The sequence below is a fragment of the Eucyclogobius newberryi genome, unplaced genomic scaffold (assembly GCF_026437365.1).
Source record: "Eucyclogobius newberryi isolate DKJ021-1_F unplaced genomic scaffold, fEucNew1.0.hap1 SCAF_21, whole genome shotgun sequence".
NCBI classification, from domain to species: Eukaryota; Metazoa; Chordata; class Actinopteri; order Gobiiformes; family Gobiidae; genus Eucyclogobius; species Eucyclogobius newberryi.
Window position 1 is genome coordinate 22877781 of NW_027315846.1, and position 14982 is coordinate 22892762.

General features: G+C 41.8%; 1 protein-coding gene across 1 annotated transcript; it reads left to right on the top strand.

Moving 5' to 3' along the window:
- The first annotated feature begins 5239 nt into the window (after positions 1–5239).
- On the top strand, positions 5240–14654 carry LOC140370362 (programmed cell death protein 10). Its single transcript, XM_072457487.1, has 8 exons — positions 5240–5376; positions 6569–6809; positions 6942–6995; positions 8121–8238; positions 9344–9470; positions 11055–11133; positions 11213–11295; positions 13846–14654. Exons 2-8 carry the CDS (start codon positions 6720–6722, stop codon positions 13925–13927), a joined length of 633 nt encoding a protein of 210 aa, XP_072313588.1. The 5' UTR covers positions 5240–5376; positions 6569–6719; the 3' UTR covers positions 13928–14654.
- The last annotated feature ends 328 nt before the right edge of the window (positions 14655–14982 follow it).

A 14982-nucleotide genomic window follows, 5' to 3' on the forward strand; every position in this document is an offset into this window, starting at 1 on the left:
CAGTGACAGAGTGAATCTACTGGTCCATATTCACCTGCCGATAGAGAAACATAGATCTGAGTGTCGTCTGCATAATTGTGATAGGACACATTTTCACTGCGTATCAACTGACCCAACGGCAGCATGTAGAGGTTGAACAGAAGGGGACCCAGGACTGACCCTTGGGGCACCCCACAGGTCAGGGTCATGTGGTCTGAGACACAGCTACCAATTTCAACAAAGTACTTCCTGTCTTCCAGATAGGACCTTAACCAGTTTAGGGCAGTGCCAGTGATGCCTACCCAGTCCTCTAGTCTCTGTAAGAGGATCCCATGATCGACAGTGTCAAAAGCAGCACTCAGATCTAACAGAATTAAGACTGAGGCTTTGCCCGTGTCAGTGTTCAGGCGGATGTCATTTGTCACTTTGACAAGAGCAGTCTCAGTGCTGTGATGAGGTCTAAAACCTGACTGAAAAACATCAAATGAGTTGTTTATTAAGAGGAAATCTGTGAGCTGTTGGTAAACAACCTTTTCAAGGACTTTGCCCCAAAATGGCAGATTAGAGATGGGCCGGTAATGACTCAGTACTGCGGCATCAAGGCTGCTCTTCTTTAGGAGAGGCTTTATGACCGCAGTTTTCAAAGACATTGGGAATGTTCCAGATTGAAGCGACATGTTAACTATGTGAGTGAATGGTGCTAACAAACTGTTCAGCACAGACTTTAGAAATTTGGTGGGTAACACATCAAGGCAGCATGTAGATGAACTCAGACTGGTGATGATCTCATGGACAGTTTTGTCAGTTACTGGTGCAAAGTGAGTTAGCTCTAAGTGTCTTGGTGGTTTTAGGGTAATTTTTTGCATTGTGGGATTTATAGCATGTTTAATGCCCTGAACTTTGTCATTAAAGAATAATGCAAACTCATTACACTTGGATGTGGAAATGAGTTCTAACGGCAGCTGAGCTGGAGGGTTTGTTAATCTGTTTACTGTGGCAAACAGGACACGCGAGTTGTTACTGCAGCTTCCAATTATTTCAGAAAAATATCTTTCCCTAGTTCTACATAAGATTAGGTTGTACATGTTCAGCTTTTCTTTGTAAATCTCTTTTTGAACCTGGAGCTTTGACTTGCGCCATTTCCGTTCGGCCCTGCGGCACTCCCTTTTCTGTGCCCTGACCGAATCATCATTTCTCCACGGCGCCTTCTGCTTATTTTTAACCATTTTAGCCTTTATAGGGGCGATGGTGTCCAGAACATTCAAAACACTAGATGTAACAGAGTTCAACAAATCATTTACATTAGAACATGAGACATTTTCAAAGTTTATCATTTCCATAAACAGTGCACCTGTGCCATCACTTATGTGTCTCCTCTGAACAACTGCAGGACCAACCGGAGGTTTGGGAGAAACAGACAGGTCAAAGAAGACACAGAAATGATCAGACAGAGCAACATCGATCACATTAACATTTGAAATATTTACCCCCTTTGTAATTATGAGATCTAGAGTGTGTCCTTTGCTGTGGGTGGGGCCTCTCACATGCTGAGTAAGACTGAAGGTTTCAAGGACAGCATCAAGCTCTTAAGCGTTTCTGTCACAAATATTATCAACATGCACATTGAAATCACCTGTAATGACCAAACCATCAAAGTCTGTGCATACGACTTAAAGCATCTCAGTAAAATCATCAATAAAACTTTGGCAGTGCTGGGGAGGCTTGTATAAAACAATGAAGAGAATGGATGGAGACCGTTTTAGCTCCATTTTAAAGGATACATACTCAAATGATGAAAACACCCCAAAAGACAACCTGCGGGTAATTATTTCATCTCTAAAGACAGCACAGACTCCACCCCCTTTTTTGTTTTCTCGTGTTTCAGATTCAAACTTAAAGTTGGGTGGAGCAGATTCTATCAGAACTACATTTCCTGTGTTTTTGTCAAGCCATGTTTCAGTTAAAAACATAAAATCAAGATTATAAGAAGAAATACAATTATTAATTAAGAGAGATTTGTTACATAAGGATCTGACATTTAGCACAGCAAGTTTCAGACTAGTTTCAGTGAGACTGGGCTTTATCTTTTCACAGGGAATATGAATCACATTTCTCAGATTGGGCCTGACTCGCATTTTGTTTTTCCATCTGTGTGATGATGTGGCTACAGAAATAGCACTAGGGGGGGCTCTTTTTACATAGGGCCCCGGGTTGGTTTGATTTTTAATGTAACAATAAGTCCCGGCAACGCTGAGACCCAGTGCATCCTAGCTATGGGAGATACCAGGTGAAAGGCGAGGTTGGATGGGTGGTGGGGCTTTTGTAGCCAAGGAGAGTTTGGGACCAGGTGAGAGGCGAGGGGGGATGGGTGGTGGGGTTGGTGTAGTCGGCATAGCCCTTGCTATATTGGGCGTGAGTGGAGCCATCTTAATGCCTGATTTGATCAGACTTTCAAAATGGCTGGGAAGGCCCATGGGTGAGAGTGGAGATGAGAAGGAGAATGATGAATCTTTAGTGGGAGTAGATGTTGCAGGGGGAACCCAGGGCTGGTGTGAAGGCAGGGGCGATGACAGGGATGTTGTTGGGCTTGTCACAGATGGGTCCAAGGCCTTTGAAGATTGTTCCTTTGCTGGAGGCGGTGGAGGTGAATGTGGAGCAGCTGGAGCTGAATCCTTTGCTGGTGGTGGTGGAGCAGCTGCTGATGAATCCTTTGGTGGAGGCTGAGGTTGTGGTGCTTTTGATGTTGAAACATTGGCTCGGTCTCTGGCTGATGGAGCAGGAATTCTTCTCTCATTCCTCTCTTCTCTAACTATCTGCTCAGGACCCTGTCCAGGCCCAGTCCAATGCCTCAGAGCGTGGAGCAGGTTCTCTGTCAGCACCCTCACTCCACCTCTGCATAGGTGGGGGCCATTTCTCTTAAACAGGTCCTCTCGTTTCCAGAATAGATAGAAGTTCTCAATATAGTGTAGTCCTCTCGGGGAACACTCTTTGGACAGCCATGTGTTCAGCTGAAGAAGCCGGCTAAACTTGTTTATCCTCCTGTCGATGTTTGGAAGAGGTCCACTTATGAATGTTTTGATTTCCATTTTATCAAGCACGTGGAATAACTTCAAGAAGTCTTTTTTCAAAACTTCAGTCTGTTCCCGCCGCATGTCCACTGCACCCACGTGCACAATCAGCTGTTTAGCTCCTCCATGCTTAGCCATAATATTTGGAAGGAGTGACGTTATCTCAGAAACAGTGGCGCTTGGAAAAGAATGTGTGTTTATCTTTTCATGCGTCACGTGACTTATCGCGCCGTCCCCAACTAAAACAATCTCCGTGACCTTGGCTTGTGGCACAGTTCCTCCTTGCTGTATTTTGGCCACGTCATCTTTCCTTTTTTCATTTAATTCCATCTCTGAAAGTGGTAAAAATCTGTTGGTGAGCTGTATTTTAGGTGACTTCACATTATCTTTGTATCGTTTAGGCTTTGCTCCAAGTTTGTTCCAAGAAACAGCTTGGTCTTTCTGGTTTTTAGACAGTTTTGGAAACGACACAGAGTCACTGCGGTTTAGGTTGAAAGTAGCAGTTTTTCTTGTAAAAAGTGTGCTCTTCTTACCGTCAGTTGACACAGGAATGGTATCGTGAAGAACTTTTTCAGATTCCAAAACAAATATCCGTGTTTTCAGCTCATTAATTTCTTGTTGATATTTCCGACAGCGTTCACAGTCTTTCTCCCTTCTTCTCACAGACATGTCGCTGGCGTCAGATATGTCGTTAAATCTGGAAAAATGTTCTTAAAATCCTTGGTTTACTTGAAAAAGTCTAAAGCAAAAATGTTTGGACGACAAAAACTGATTAAAAAGCAAAATAAATAAGGAAAGCAGCGATAGCAAGCGGAGCGAGCAAAAAAGCGTGTGCACTCTTCGAAAGCAGAAAGGTATGCTCTGTCAATGCTCTGTAGTCTCTGTTTGTACCTGGCTGTGGCTCCAGCGTACCACACGGTGATGGAGGAGGTGATGGAGGAGGTGAGGATGGACTCAATGATGGCCGTGTAAAACTGCACCATCTTCTGTTCTGGCAGTGAGGGGGGGCTGGGACTTTCCTGAAGTCCACGATCATGTCCACTGTCTTCTGGGCGTTGAACTCCAGGTTGTTACTGCTGCACCAGAATATCAGGCAGTCCACCTCCCTCCTGTAGACAGACTCATCCCCGTCCGAGATGAGCCCGATGAGGGTGGTGTCGTCCACAAACTTGGTCAGTTTTAGAGTCGTGGCTGGAGGTGCAGCAGTTTGTGTACAGGGAGAAGAGCAGAGGAGAAAATACACAGCCCTGTGGAGCTCCTGTGCTGGTAGTCCTAGTGTCTGAGACATTCTTCCCCAGCCGCATGCACTGCGTCCGATCCATCAGGAAGTTGGTGATCCACCTGCAGGTGGAGTCAGGCACGTTGAGCTGAAGTCCACAAACAGGATCCTGACATAGGTTCCTGGGGAGTTCGAACCTGGAGTAGAAGGTGTTAAGCTCCTCTGACAGTTTCCGACTGTCTGCAGCGTGGGGGGCTTTAGGATTGTAGTTGGTGAGAAGCCAGAGCCCACTCCACACAGAGGCAGGGTTGTTGTCAGAGAACTGCTGCTCCAGACACATAATTATAAATATTGTACTGTGCTCTACCTCTTGACACCTCCCTGCTAAATCCATACTTCGCGTCTATGTAGCGCTCTCTGTCACCAGCCCTGTGCGCTGCCTCCTTCTGCTGCCTGAACTGCCTCAGTTTTGGTGAGCAGTTTCGATGGAGAGTTTCTACCTCTGTCTGTACGTGGGGATCAGGTGAACCATTGTGTGATCTGAAGAGCCCTCAGGGGCTCAATGCATGTTGCAAAATGCGTATTTACTTAAAAAAAAAAAACAGACAACACAAAGTGCACTGAAACACCAGAGCATCAGTCTACGGCGTCATCTCTGATTAACCAACTCGAGTAGTTCTCCAATCTTATTTTTTCACGCATAAGAAATTCTGATAAAATGCTTTACTTCTCCTAAATTAATATTATTTTTATGTAAGTGTAGTGGTACTTGCCTAGGCTTCTTTACAAAATGTCTACACACGTGTATAGGCCCATGCAATGAAAAGTCGATGGTTTAAAATAGTAACTAATATAGTGTTTTAGTAAAATATCTGGCTTTTCGAATTTCTGAAGTAAAGTTATAGACACTGTATGAAGATCCATGGTATAAAGTAAAAGCGTTCCGTGTTTTGATTGGACGCGGTCGTGGACGTGCCACACTGACGTATGCCGAGCCCGGAAGTGTCGCTCAGGTCAGTGCTAAAAAAAACTTCCGCCTTAAGTTGTAAAGAAAACAGTCAGCTAAAGGCTCCGCAGCGTAACTAGCCTTTCGGAGGAGTCAGAGCAAAGGTACAGATCAGTTTGTCCTCGACATATGTATATGTGTTACTCATGTGTCATAACACAGAGTGCTCCCACTGCTTGGCTTTAGTGGATGCCAATCAACAGAATCTAGTGGAGCTCCAGCGCAGGCTAGGCTAGTGCTGTGCTAGCACCGAGAGCTCCGCCATAGGCCGCAATTCAATGTTCTTACGACTTGGTCTTATCATGTTTGTGATTTTCAATCATACACAGTTATTTTAACAACACATTACCTATTTTCTATGTTTTTATATGTACACAATTACATTTAATGGCTTTTTACATCCCTCTATTCAGTTGGCAAAGTATCTTGATTACACCCAGTGCTAGTCACTTTAGCCTTCAGCTAACAAACCTTCGCGTTTCAGATATACACAGTAAAGCGTTCATATTAACGCATAAGTCTCTGTCTTTTGTGTAACACAATATAGTTTACGTAAACAAACGTTTGAAAGCATTTTTGCAGTTAAATATGTCTGCAGTTGAAGCATTGTGGAGAAGACAGGCTGTTTGGATTCATGTGTGATGTGACAGCGGTGCTTCCTGAAGCTGCATGTGTCTCCTGTGTCTCCTGTGTCTCCTGTGTCTCCTGTGTCTCCTGTGTCTCGTTTGTCCCCTGCACTGACCGCAAGCTGCAGGATTCTGCGCCAGCGAATTGAAAATTGCAATCTGAATGGACACAATTGGCAAATCCCTATTATTTAAGTCCTTTGCTAGAACAATATTCTGTCATATTTTTGAAAACCTGTTAAGCCTTAAGTTTAGACCTCTACAACTGTGATTCCTGTGTTAATATATCAGTTAAGTTTTCAGCCGCCTTCTCAAATATTAATGCTCCTGGATAATGTTGACACAATACTAACATTTCAAACTCTAAACTAATAAGGAATAGGTTTGAGACTTGTTACCACAATAATGTAATAATTTTACGTTTCCAATTAGACAATAGGCATAATAGTATTTTCTTTGTTTCCTTGTGGTCCTATACTAGTCCTGATCAAGCGCATGACTAATACAACTATAAAACTGTTCAAGAAAGGTCCCAATTTTTGTCCTGTCCTTACCTTAAAAAACAAAAACAACCGTGTGTCTGGTTTTATTATCAGATTTTTGATGCTTTTGATAGCTTTACTCCTGAAGGTGTTTCAAATATGCTCCATGTCTCTGTGTCCATGTGCAGGCGCATCAGTGTGGAGGCCGGGTGCTCTCCGTGGGCGTGTGTGAGTGTATGTGTGAGTGAGAGTGAGAGTGAGAGAGTGAGAGTGAGAGTGAGAGAGACCCACTGCAGTTTCCTCTGAACTTTTTCTACACGAGCTGCTCCTCAGCTGACGATGACAATGGAGGAGATGAAGAATGAAGCGGAGACTAACTCCATGGTATCCATGACACTGTACGCTGTGATGTACCCAGTTTTTAATGAGGTAAATAAGTTGAATCATATTTGTGTTGTGTAATGCAAGCGTACCTTGTTCTGACTGTACTTGCAAAGCCTTTTAGCGCATATGACCTCAGACATTGATGTTTTTGTGTCTTTTCTATCTGCTCTATTTTAGCTGGAGAGGATTAATCTGTCAGCAGCACAGACACTCAGAGCAGCCTTTATAAAGGTAAGAAGATGTTTTTATTTACTACCTAGCCAATCTTAGACAGACTTTATTGATCCACAAGGGAAGTTCTTGCACACAGTAGCTCAAAGATTACAATATAAGAATAAACATCAAGAAAAGACGAGATAATGAGTTTCACAATAATTTAAGTGTCAAAATGTCAAAGGGATGTATCAAATAATACATATTTTCTTAAACATACACAGACTTCTGTAGTTTTATCTCACTATTTATATATTTATATTTTCGACTTTCATAAGAAAATACCAATGCTGTGTTTCCTCAATCTGAACACACTATATAACCACTTGTGATTTCTTCCGAAATCACAAGTATGTACTACGTTTGGCTCTTCAACATGCCAACTTTCCCTGTCGTTTTGTTCATAGGCAACTTTCTTGGCTTGGACTTGTTGCAATACGATTAACAGGACATTTTTTATTGTAAAAACGAATTATTGTCATAAACACACATAGAGGAAGTCCTGCTGACAGTCTCTCACCCTGCCCCACCCTATTTTACAGAACTGTGCTTCTATGTTGTTTAGTTTAGTTAAATAGTCATTTCATTTATTTGAGTCGGGGACAGTGCACAACATACTTTTACCTTATTAGGAGAGATGCTTTGCATTGTATTAAACAAGTTCAAATTGACTGAATTTCCTCTGTAGTGTAGACAGATGTAAAATTGTCATAAAAGGGCTAAGGACTGGGTACTTAATGTAATTGAATTGACAAATTATTAATCACCAATGTTAAAAATGGCAAAGTTGAGATTTACTGTGAAACTGTCGAAGTGCTAATGTAGCCCGCTGCTAACTCATGACTAATATCACAGAAATCAACTGTTTCATGTGATGATGAACGATACACCTTACTGTAAGAAAAGTCAGAATGGCCAGAATAATCAAAAGGAGCTCCTCTCTGCGCTCTGTCGTCGAGCTCCTCTCTGCGCTCCGTCGCCGGGCTCCTCTGCGCTCTGTCGTCGAGCTCCTCTCTGCGCTCTGTCGTTGAGCTCCTCTCTGCGCTCTGTCGTTGAGCTCCTCTCTGCGCTCTGTCGTCGGGCTCCTCTCAGCAGTGCATTTTGTGTCGACAGGATCCATTAATGCTGTTTTCTTTGTTCCAGGCCGAGAGGGAAAACCCTGGTCTGACTCAAGACATTATAATGAAGATCCTGGAAAAAAAGAACGTGCAAATTAACTTCACAGAGTCTTTACTGCGCATGGCAGCGGACGATGTGGAAGGTACGCGAGGTACACAACCATCACCAGGATACTATTTTTCTCGAGTACCATTAGCTTGCAGTTTGAGTGTTTGCATCTCTGCTCTGTACATCAACAGGAATACGATTAAGAAGTCTACATATACACAGTATAATTTAAGTGAATAATCATACTTCTATTCACCATTAAAGGCGCAATGGATGATTTTTCGGCGATTTGAGAACGCAGGCGGAAGTGCGCATGCGCACTCCCCCGTGTGGACTGATGCAACACACACGTGCGTTTGTTTATTAGCGCAACGGATCACATCGCATCTCTCGTCTCCCGTAGATTTCTGTCCACTTCTGCGTCAGCTCGAACTGTCTTTCTCCGTCTTCATTTTGCCCCGTACACTGAGGGAACTATATTATGATAGATCCATGCGCTTAGGCACGCGGAGACGTGGGCACGAACCGCACGTAGCTGCAGGTGAGCGATAGGTGCGTTTTATGATTGATACGTGGCAGGACAAATGATTTATCCACGCCACGAGGAAATATGAAAAAAAATTGCTGAAAAAAATCGTCCATTCCACCTTTAATTGTGGGGGATATTATTGTTCAACTTTTTCCAGTTATATTTCCAGTATAGTTAGTGTGTTACTTATCACGTGGCAACATGTGGGGTGTTTCAGGGTTGCATTGATCATAATCTTCTCCTGAAACGTATGATAGTCAAGAGGATCAATGATAGTTGTGATGTAGTCGTTTCCACTGAATTTTGCCTCAGACTGCTCAGACAACTAAAATGATTACAGTGATGAAGAGGACGGCCTGAGGCTGCTAAACCTGTGCCATGATGTCGCAATGTTGAACATTGCTTCATATGCAAATATTTTCAGGAGGTTTCCTTGTTTGAAAGGCAAATGTTTTGTTACGTTGCAAAGGAACTCCACTCTTAGTTTTCATTTGAAGTCATTGTCAACTCTAATATGCTATATGTATATATTTTCTTTTTACAAACAAGTGCTGTCTTCATTCCTCTGAAGTGCTGAGAGCATTTGCTGTGACTCTTAAACTTTCGTGGCGGTGGTGTATTTCCCTTGTGGGGGGCAGTGGAGTGTGTCTGAAAAGCTCTCTGTTTGCAGAGTTCATGATCGAGCGACCGGAGCAGGAGTTCCAGGACCTCAACGACAAGGCCAGAGCTTTGAAACACATCCTCAGCAAAATCCCTGACGAGATCAACGACAGAGTACGCTTCCTACAGACCATCAAGTCAGTACAACTACATACTACATACTACATACTACATACTACATACTACATACTACATACTACATACTACATACTACATAATACATAGTACAACTACATACTACATAGTACAACTACATACTACATAGTACAACTACATAGTACAACTACATAGTACAACTACATAGTACAACTACATAGTACAACTACATACTACATACTCGAGCTAAGACTGCAGGATAGGAGCAACATAGAGCTATATACAAACATATATTACATAGCTATGTTGACTGCAGAGATTAAATATCTGCTAGCAGGCTCACCTCTCCACTGATCTGACCTGTGACTTGGCCTGGCGCGTCATCTGCTTGTCTCCATGGAGATGGATGTATTTAGGGTTAGGTGTTAGTCCAATTTAATGCTAAACTATGGAACATTCCAGTAGGGCTGCAGCTATCAATTATTTTAGCAATCGATTAATCTATCGATTTTTTTCTTCGATTAATCGATGAATCGGTTAATTTTTTTGTACAATCCGTAAACCATTTAAAAGCATATTAAATTGTTTTTTAAATAAATGTTAGAGTTCATTGTAATAAACAAATAACAAATTGAGTTTCTGCCTAAAAAAACACATTTTATTCTTAATTTCACATAAGTTTGTCCCCAAAACAGCAACATTTCACTTCACCAGTCCAAGTGTTCTGTTTGAACATAGAGAATATATAAAGAAAATATATAAAGGGCTAATTAACTTGTCACAGACTGTTTGTAACAGTTACAGTTTGAATTAATTTGCGTTTCTGTCACATAATTTAAAATAAGACATTAGTTTGTAAAACATTGTGTGTGGGACAGTGATGCTGGTGTTTGGAGCGGTGGCTCTATATTTTGCATTTTGTCACTTTACGGCGTTGGCTCCGCGTCATCGCGGACTTTCTGTTTCACATCAGATTATTATAACACGGTCGTGGTCGGGTTGACCGTTTCAAGGCGCTGCAGACGAGCGTGTGGCATGTTTGAAACGTACAAGTGTGACTGGGAAGTAGAGTGTGGAGCGAGTGTGGAGCGGGGTCCGCGGTGGCGTGGTGAGGACGCGGGTGCTGGGGCGGGCGGCGCGTGGCACTAGTGGTGGTTGCTCGCGGCACCGAGCTCTTTTACACAACAAAACTCTTCCCGGTCGCACCTATAATAGATCCATGAGTCGCACTCTCTCTGTTGTGCTCCAGCTGCTTCAGGAAGAAGCTCCGTGGGAAACAAAAGCGTCGTTCCGTGCGCTCCGCGCGCCACTGATTCACGTGTTTTTAATGAAATATGTAAACTAAACGAAGCATCGAATCAATAAATAATAATCGAAGATTTTTTGTAATCGAATTATTCGAATAACTCGAATAATTGTTGCAGCCCTACATTCCAGGAACATCTCTACAGAGAAAAGCAGGTGGCCTCCTCCCAAAGTTACAGATGGCTATTGCATTAGCTAAGATCTATTGTGCCATTTCATTATCATGTAAGATAATCTGAACAGAAGAAAACAAGAATAACTAAGATAATCTTCCATTTGCCAAAAATCCAATGTTTTGTGGTGATTCTTTCCTCCTGCAGAGACATTGCCAGCGCCATAAAAGAGTTGCTGGACACAGTCAACAACGTTATAAAGAAATATCAGTACCAGAATCGCAGAGTAAGTAACAGCACTTCCACGTTGAATATGAATACTGGTGTTTTTTTCCCCTTTTTAAAATGTGTGTCATCTTTTCCAGGCCCTTGAGCACCAAAAAAAGGAGTTTGTGAAGTACTCCAAAAGTTTCAGTGACACCCTCAAAACATACTTCAAAGACGGAAAGTAAGTCTGATTTCTACTTAATGTAATGCTGTGTGTTTCTACTCTCAGAAGGGTCTCTGGAACAGTACTTATTGTACTTGATATTGTTAATAATACAGACGGCAGCAACATCCACTAAATAATCACAGGATGGATATTTAAATTTCTATGTTTTTCTCTCAAATTGGGAATGACATTACAAGGAGGTGGGCAGTACACACATTTTACTCAGGGAAATTGAAATGGTACTTTTAGACCTTGAGTATTCCATTTGACAGTGTAACAGTACTCTTGAGTATATGCTTTGTTCCCTCTGTGTGTCTTCAAGTGACAAAAGCGTTCTTGGCTTTCTTTCATTCGTTTATTTCTTTCACTTCTGCTCCATCACGTCCACGTTCCTTGTTGTGTGGGTGTCGACCTTCCTAAAAGAAAACCTTCTCTCTAACACTGTAAAGGTCGCCATGTTAAATACGCTTCTGTCTGCTGTCCAAGTCTGCCCACATTACTGTGCTGACTTCCACAAAAGCACTCTATAGTCCTGTATTTCCTCAACTTCCAACTAGTTCCAGATTAAACCAGGTCTGAAACGGAGTTGAGTTTGATCATGGCCGATGTCGATACAAATAGTTTTGAATCCAGAGAAATCGATGGTCGATAACCTCACAAACGGATCCACAACTGTGTTTTTACTGCAAACTGGATAAGCCAATGGTGTAGCTACATTTTGTGCTGTTCATAGCGTGTTCAAGTATTCATAAGAATCAAATACAAAGTTTTAAAGGATTTTTTAGCCTGTACGCTTTATAAGACAGGACAGTATAGTGTGAAATGGGAATGAGACTGGGGAAGGGAATTGCAACAAACTGTCGAGCCGCGTTCAAACTGCGGGTTGCTCACATGTCACGCATGTGTGCTGTCCACTCAGCCACCAAGCCACAAGACAAGTGTTCAAATAAAGCTTTATGCATATTCCTTTGGCAGCAGGTTGGTCCAAATGACATAATGGCCTCTGCTGGAGATGTAAGGCCACTAGACAATACGGCAAAAAGTGCTTATATTGGCCTATCTGGTCTGAACCCTGATTTAGCCCCCGACCAGGGCTAGACCAGGGCTAGACCAGGACAGAACCAGGACTGAACCAGGGTTTAACCCATGATTTAACCCATGATTTAACCCAGGGCTAAACCAGGGAAAGGGTTAGGGTTAAACCGGAGCTAAACTTGGACGGGACCAAGCGGACTAAATCAGGACTATACAAAGATTAAACCAGGGCTAAAACAAAGCTAGAGTGAACATGTCAAGTCCCAATTTGAATGAAAGCAAAACATGATTACGCGCCGCGTCTGTGCAGACTGAGGGTTCACCTTATGACATCTTTAGGAAGAAAGTGCAGTTAATTAAAAAGCGATTTAGACAATGTTCAATTATAACACTAAAATATCCTTTAATGACTGCGGACATAAAAGCTCTCTATGGACTCGTGGATGCGCTCGGAGTCGCCCGTTAACAGCGACTGCCAAACTCAAGTAATTATAATCTGTCCCTGCTAATTCGAAAGCAACTATTCAGTGGCTGAGGGAGTAAGCGGTAAATAATGATCAGAATAAATCCTGTTATATTAGTGGGTTGTAATATAGTACACAGTTGGTGTATGTGCATTGTGACGTTGTTTACAAGCCACATCATTCAGGTTGTTGGTTGCTAGCGTTAACTTGGTCAGTTAGAGTTCTTAGTGTTGTCTTTTTGCTGCACTTACCCATAGTTCTTAGTTAATTCAGGTAATAAGATTAAGGATTTTTTTAAATTAAGCTTAAAACACGCTGTTGATCTTTCTTCTCAACAGCAGAATGTAGTTTCACACTTCTGCTGTCTGTTAGTGTTGTGTCGCTAATAGCTGCGCTGCCATTTAGCATGTTTGAAATAGTCTTGACTTGTCCTGAGCCTCACAACACCAATTTGAGATATTTTTTTGCCATTTAAACAATTTTGAATTGTTAATCCTCATGGTAATAATCCTAATTGTTCATCTTTTGAAACCCATGGATTGCCAGTAGAGGGCGCCTAATCCAAATGAATGTGAAGATCCCTTTTGTCTGACGTTTAGCATAAAGGATATGATCTCATTTTTCTGATTGAAAGTACAAATGTGTAGGACTGCAACAGATAATTATTTTAGTCGGCAACTAGTCAGAAAATTTCTATTTTTTTTTAGAATATAGGGACTGAAGGTTTACAGAGAATATTTACTTGGAGAGAGAATTTTATCATTGATTAAAATAAAAATATTTTTTGACATTTTCATCCGTTTGTGATGAAACATCTTTTGTATTTCAGAGTTTGTACAGTCTTTTGTAGCAATTTTGAAAACCCTATTATTTTGAAGTTTAGTGTCCTTCTGATTCAAAAGCAAAGCAAAAACACTGTTATAACTTACAAAACACAATGCAACTTTCTTTTTAAATAGAGAAAGGAAATCCGAAACAAAAAGGAAACAAATAGAATCTAATCTGGACTTGTGAAACATCGTCCTGGTTGTACGTTTCCCTCACACTGTCTCTCCTCCTTCCACAGGGCGATAAACGTGTTCATCAGCGCCAACCGGCTCATCCACCAAACCAACCTCATACTGCAGACCTTCAAAACTGTTGCCTAGCCCAGAGACCAGCTCGCCCACCCCCGGAGACGGAGAGAGAGAGAGAGCGTGCGCCTGACCCGTATATGTAAATTAGAAAGAGTTGTTTTTAGGGTTGGGGGTTGGATTCCGCTGGGAGTCGAGATTGTAGATCGCAGTTCACGAGACTGAAAAGTGCCATTTCTTATTTCAATGAGGATTTTCCAGTCTTGAAACGGAACTGAATGGGCCCAAAGTCTGGTTAATTGATTTTATTTGGACAGTTTTAATTTATAATCCTGGTCTAGTTGGGAGTAGGTAAAGCGAGGTGTTCGTTAAAGACTAATTGCCATTTTTCTAATATATTCATGTTGATCATTTTACTTTTAGCTTCATTCATGGTTTTCACACCTTATGTTGAGAAGAGGTGTGTTGTATCCGGTTTTTTTTGTTCTTGTCACCTCCTGCTCACTCGCTTTGGTCTGCTACAGGAATCATTGGAAAAATACAATGACATATTCCCACGACTGTGAAGAGCTCGCACAGACGGACTTTTTGACCAAGCTCTTATTCTCTTTGTTTATCAGAAGACACAAAGCCAAATGACTTCCAGCACAGTGTGCGCCTTACCAAGTCCTGTAACATTCCCTCCTCAGAGTGTGATGAAGTGAAGCCAGTCCCTGCAGCGCTGTAGGGAGGTAGAGACGGTCAAACCTTCTGTATTTAACTGTTACCTGGTTGCAAATGTTCAATAAATAGTTTCCAAAAATCTGTGTCTCGTGTATATACGACATGAAAATATGTTTTTTGTCTTTATAAAGCATGTGTTTTTAAAAAGTCACTCTGAAACAATCATCGACACTTGCCATGAGCTGGAAAAACGGTTTCATCTGAACATAAACCCCCAAAAATATATATATGTAAAATCTGTTATTTTCAACTGTCTTTAGTCTGCATATTTTATACATCAATATGGGAGAAATACTACACAAAAAATCCAGCAGTTTTGATATAGAATGTCCCTAATAATCTAAATCTGTGTGAAATACTTTTAGTTTATTTTCAAACTTAACTCCAGTGGATTTACTTTTCCCACC

Coding starts and splice junctions, on each gene's coding strand:
- LOC140370362 (XM_072457487.1), top strand. CDS start 6,720: ATGACAATGGAGGAGATGAAGAATGAAGCGGAGACTAACTCCATGGTA. Junction 6,996..8,120: donor TCAGAGCAGCCTTTATAAAG/GTAAGAAGATGT, acceptor TCTTTGTTCCAG/GCCGAGAGGGAAAACCCTGG. Junction 11,134..11,212: donor ATCAGTACCAGAATCGCAGA/GTAAGTAACAGC, acceptor CATCTTTTCCAG/GCCCTTGAGCACCAAAAAAA.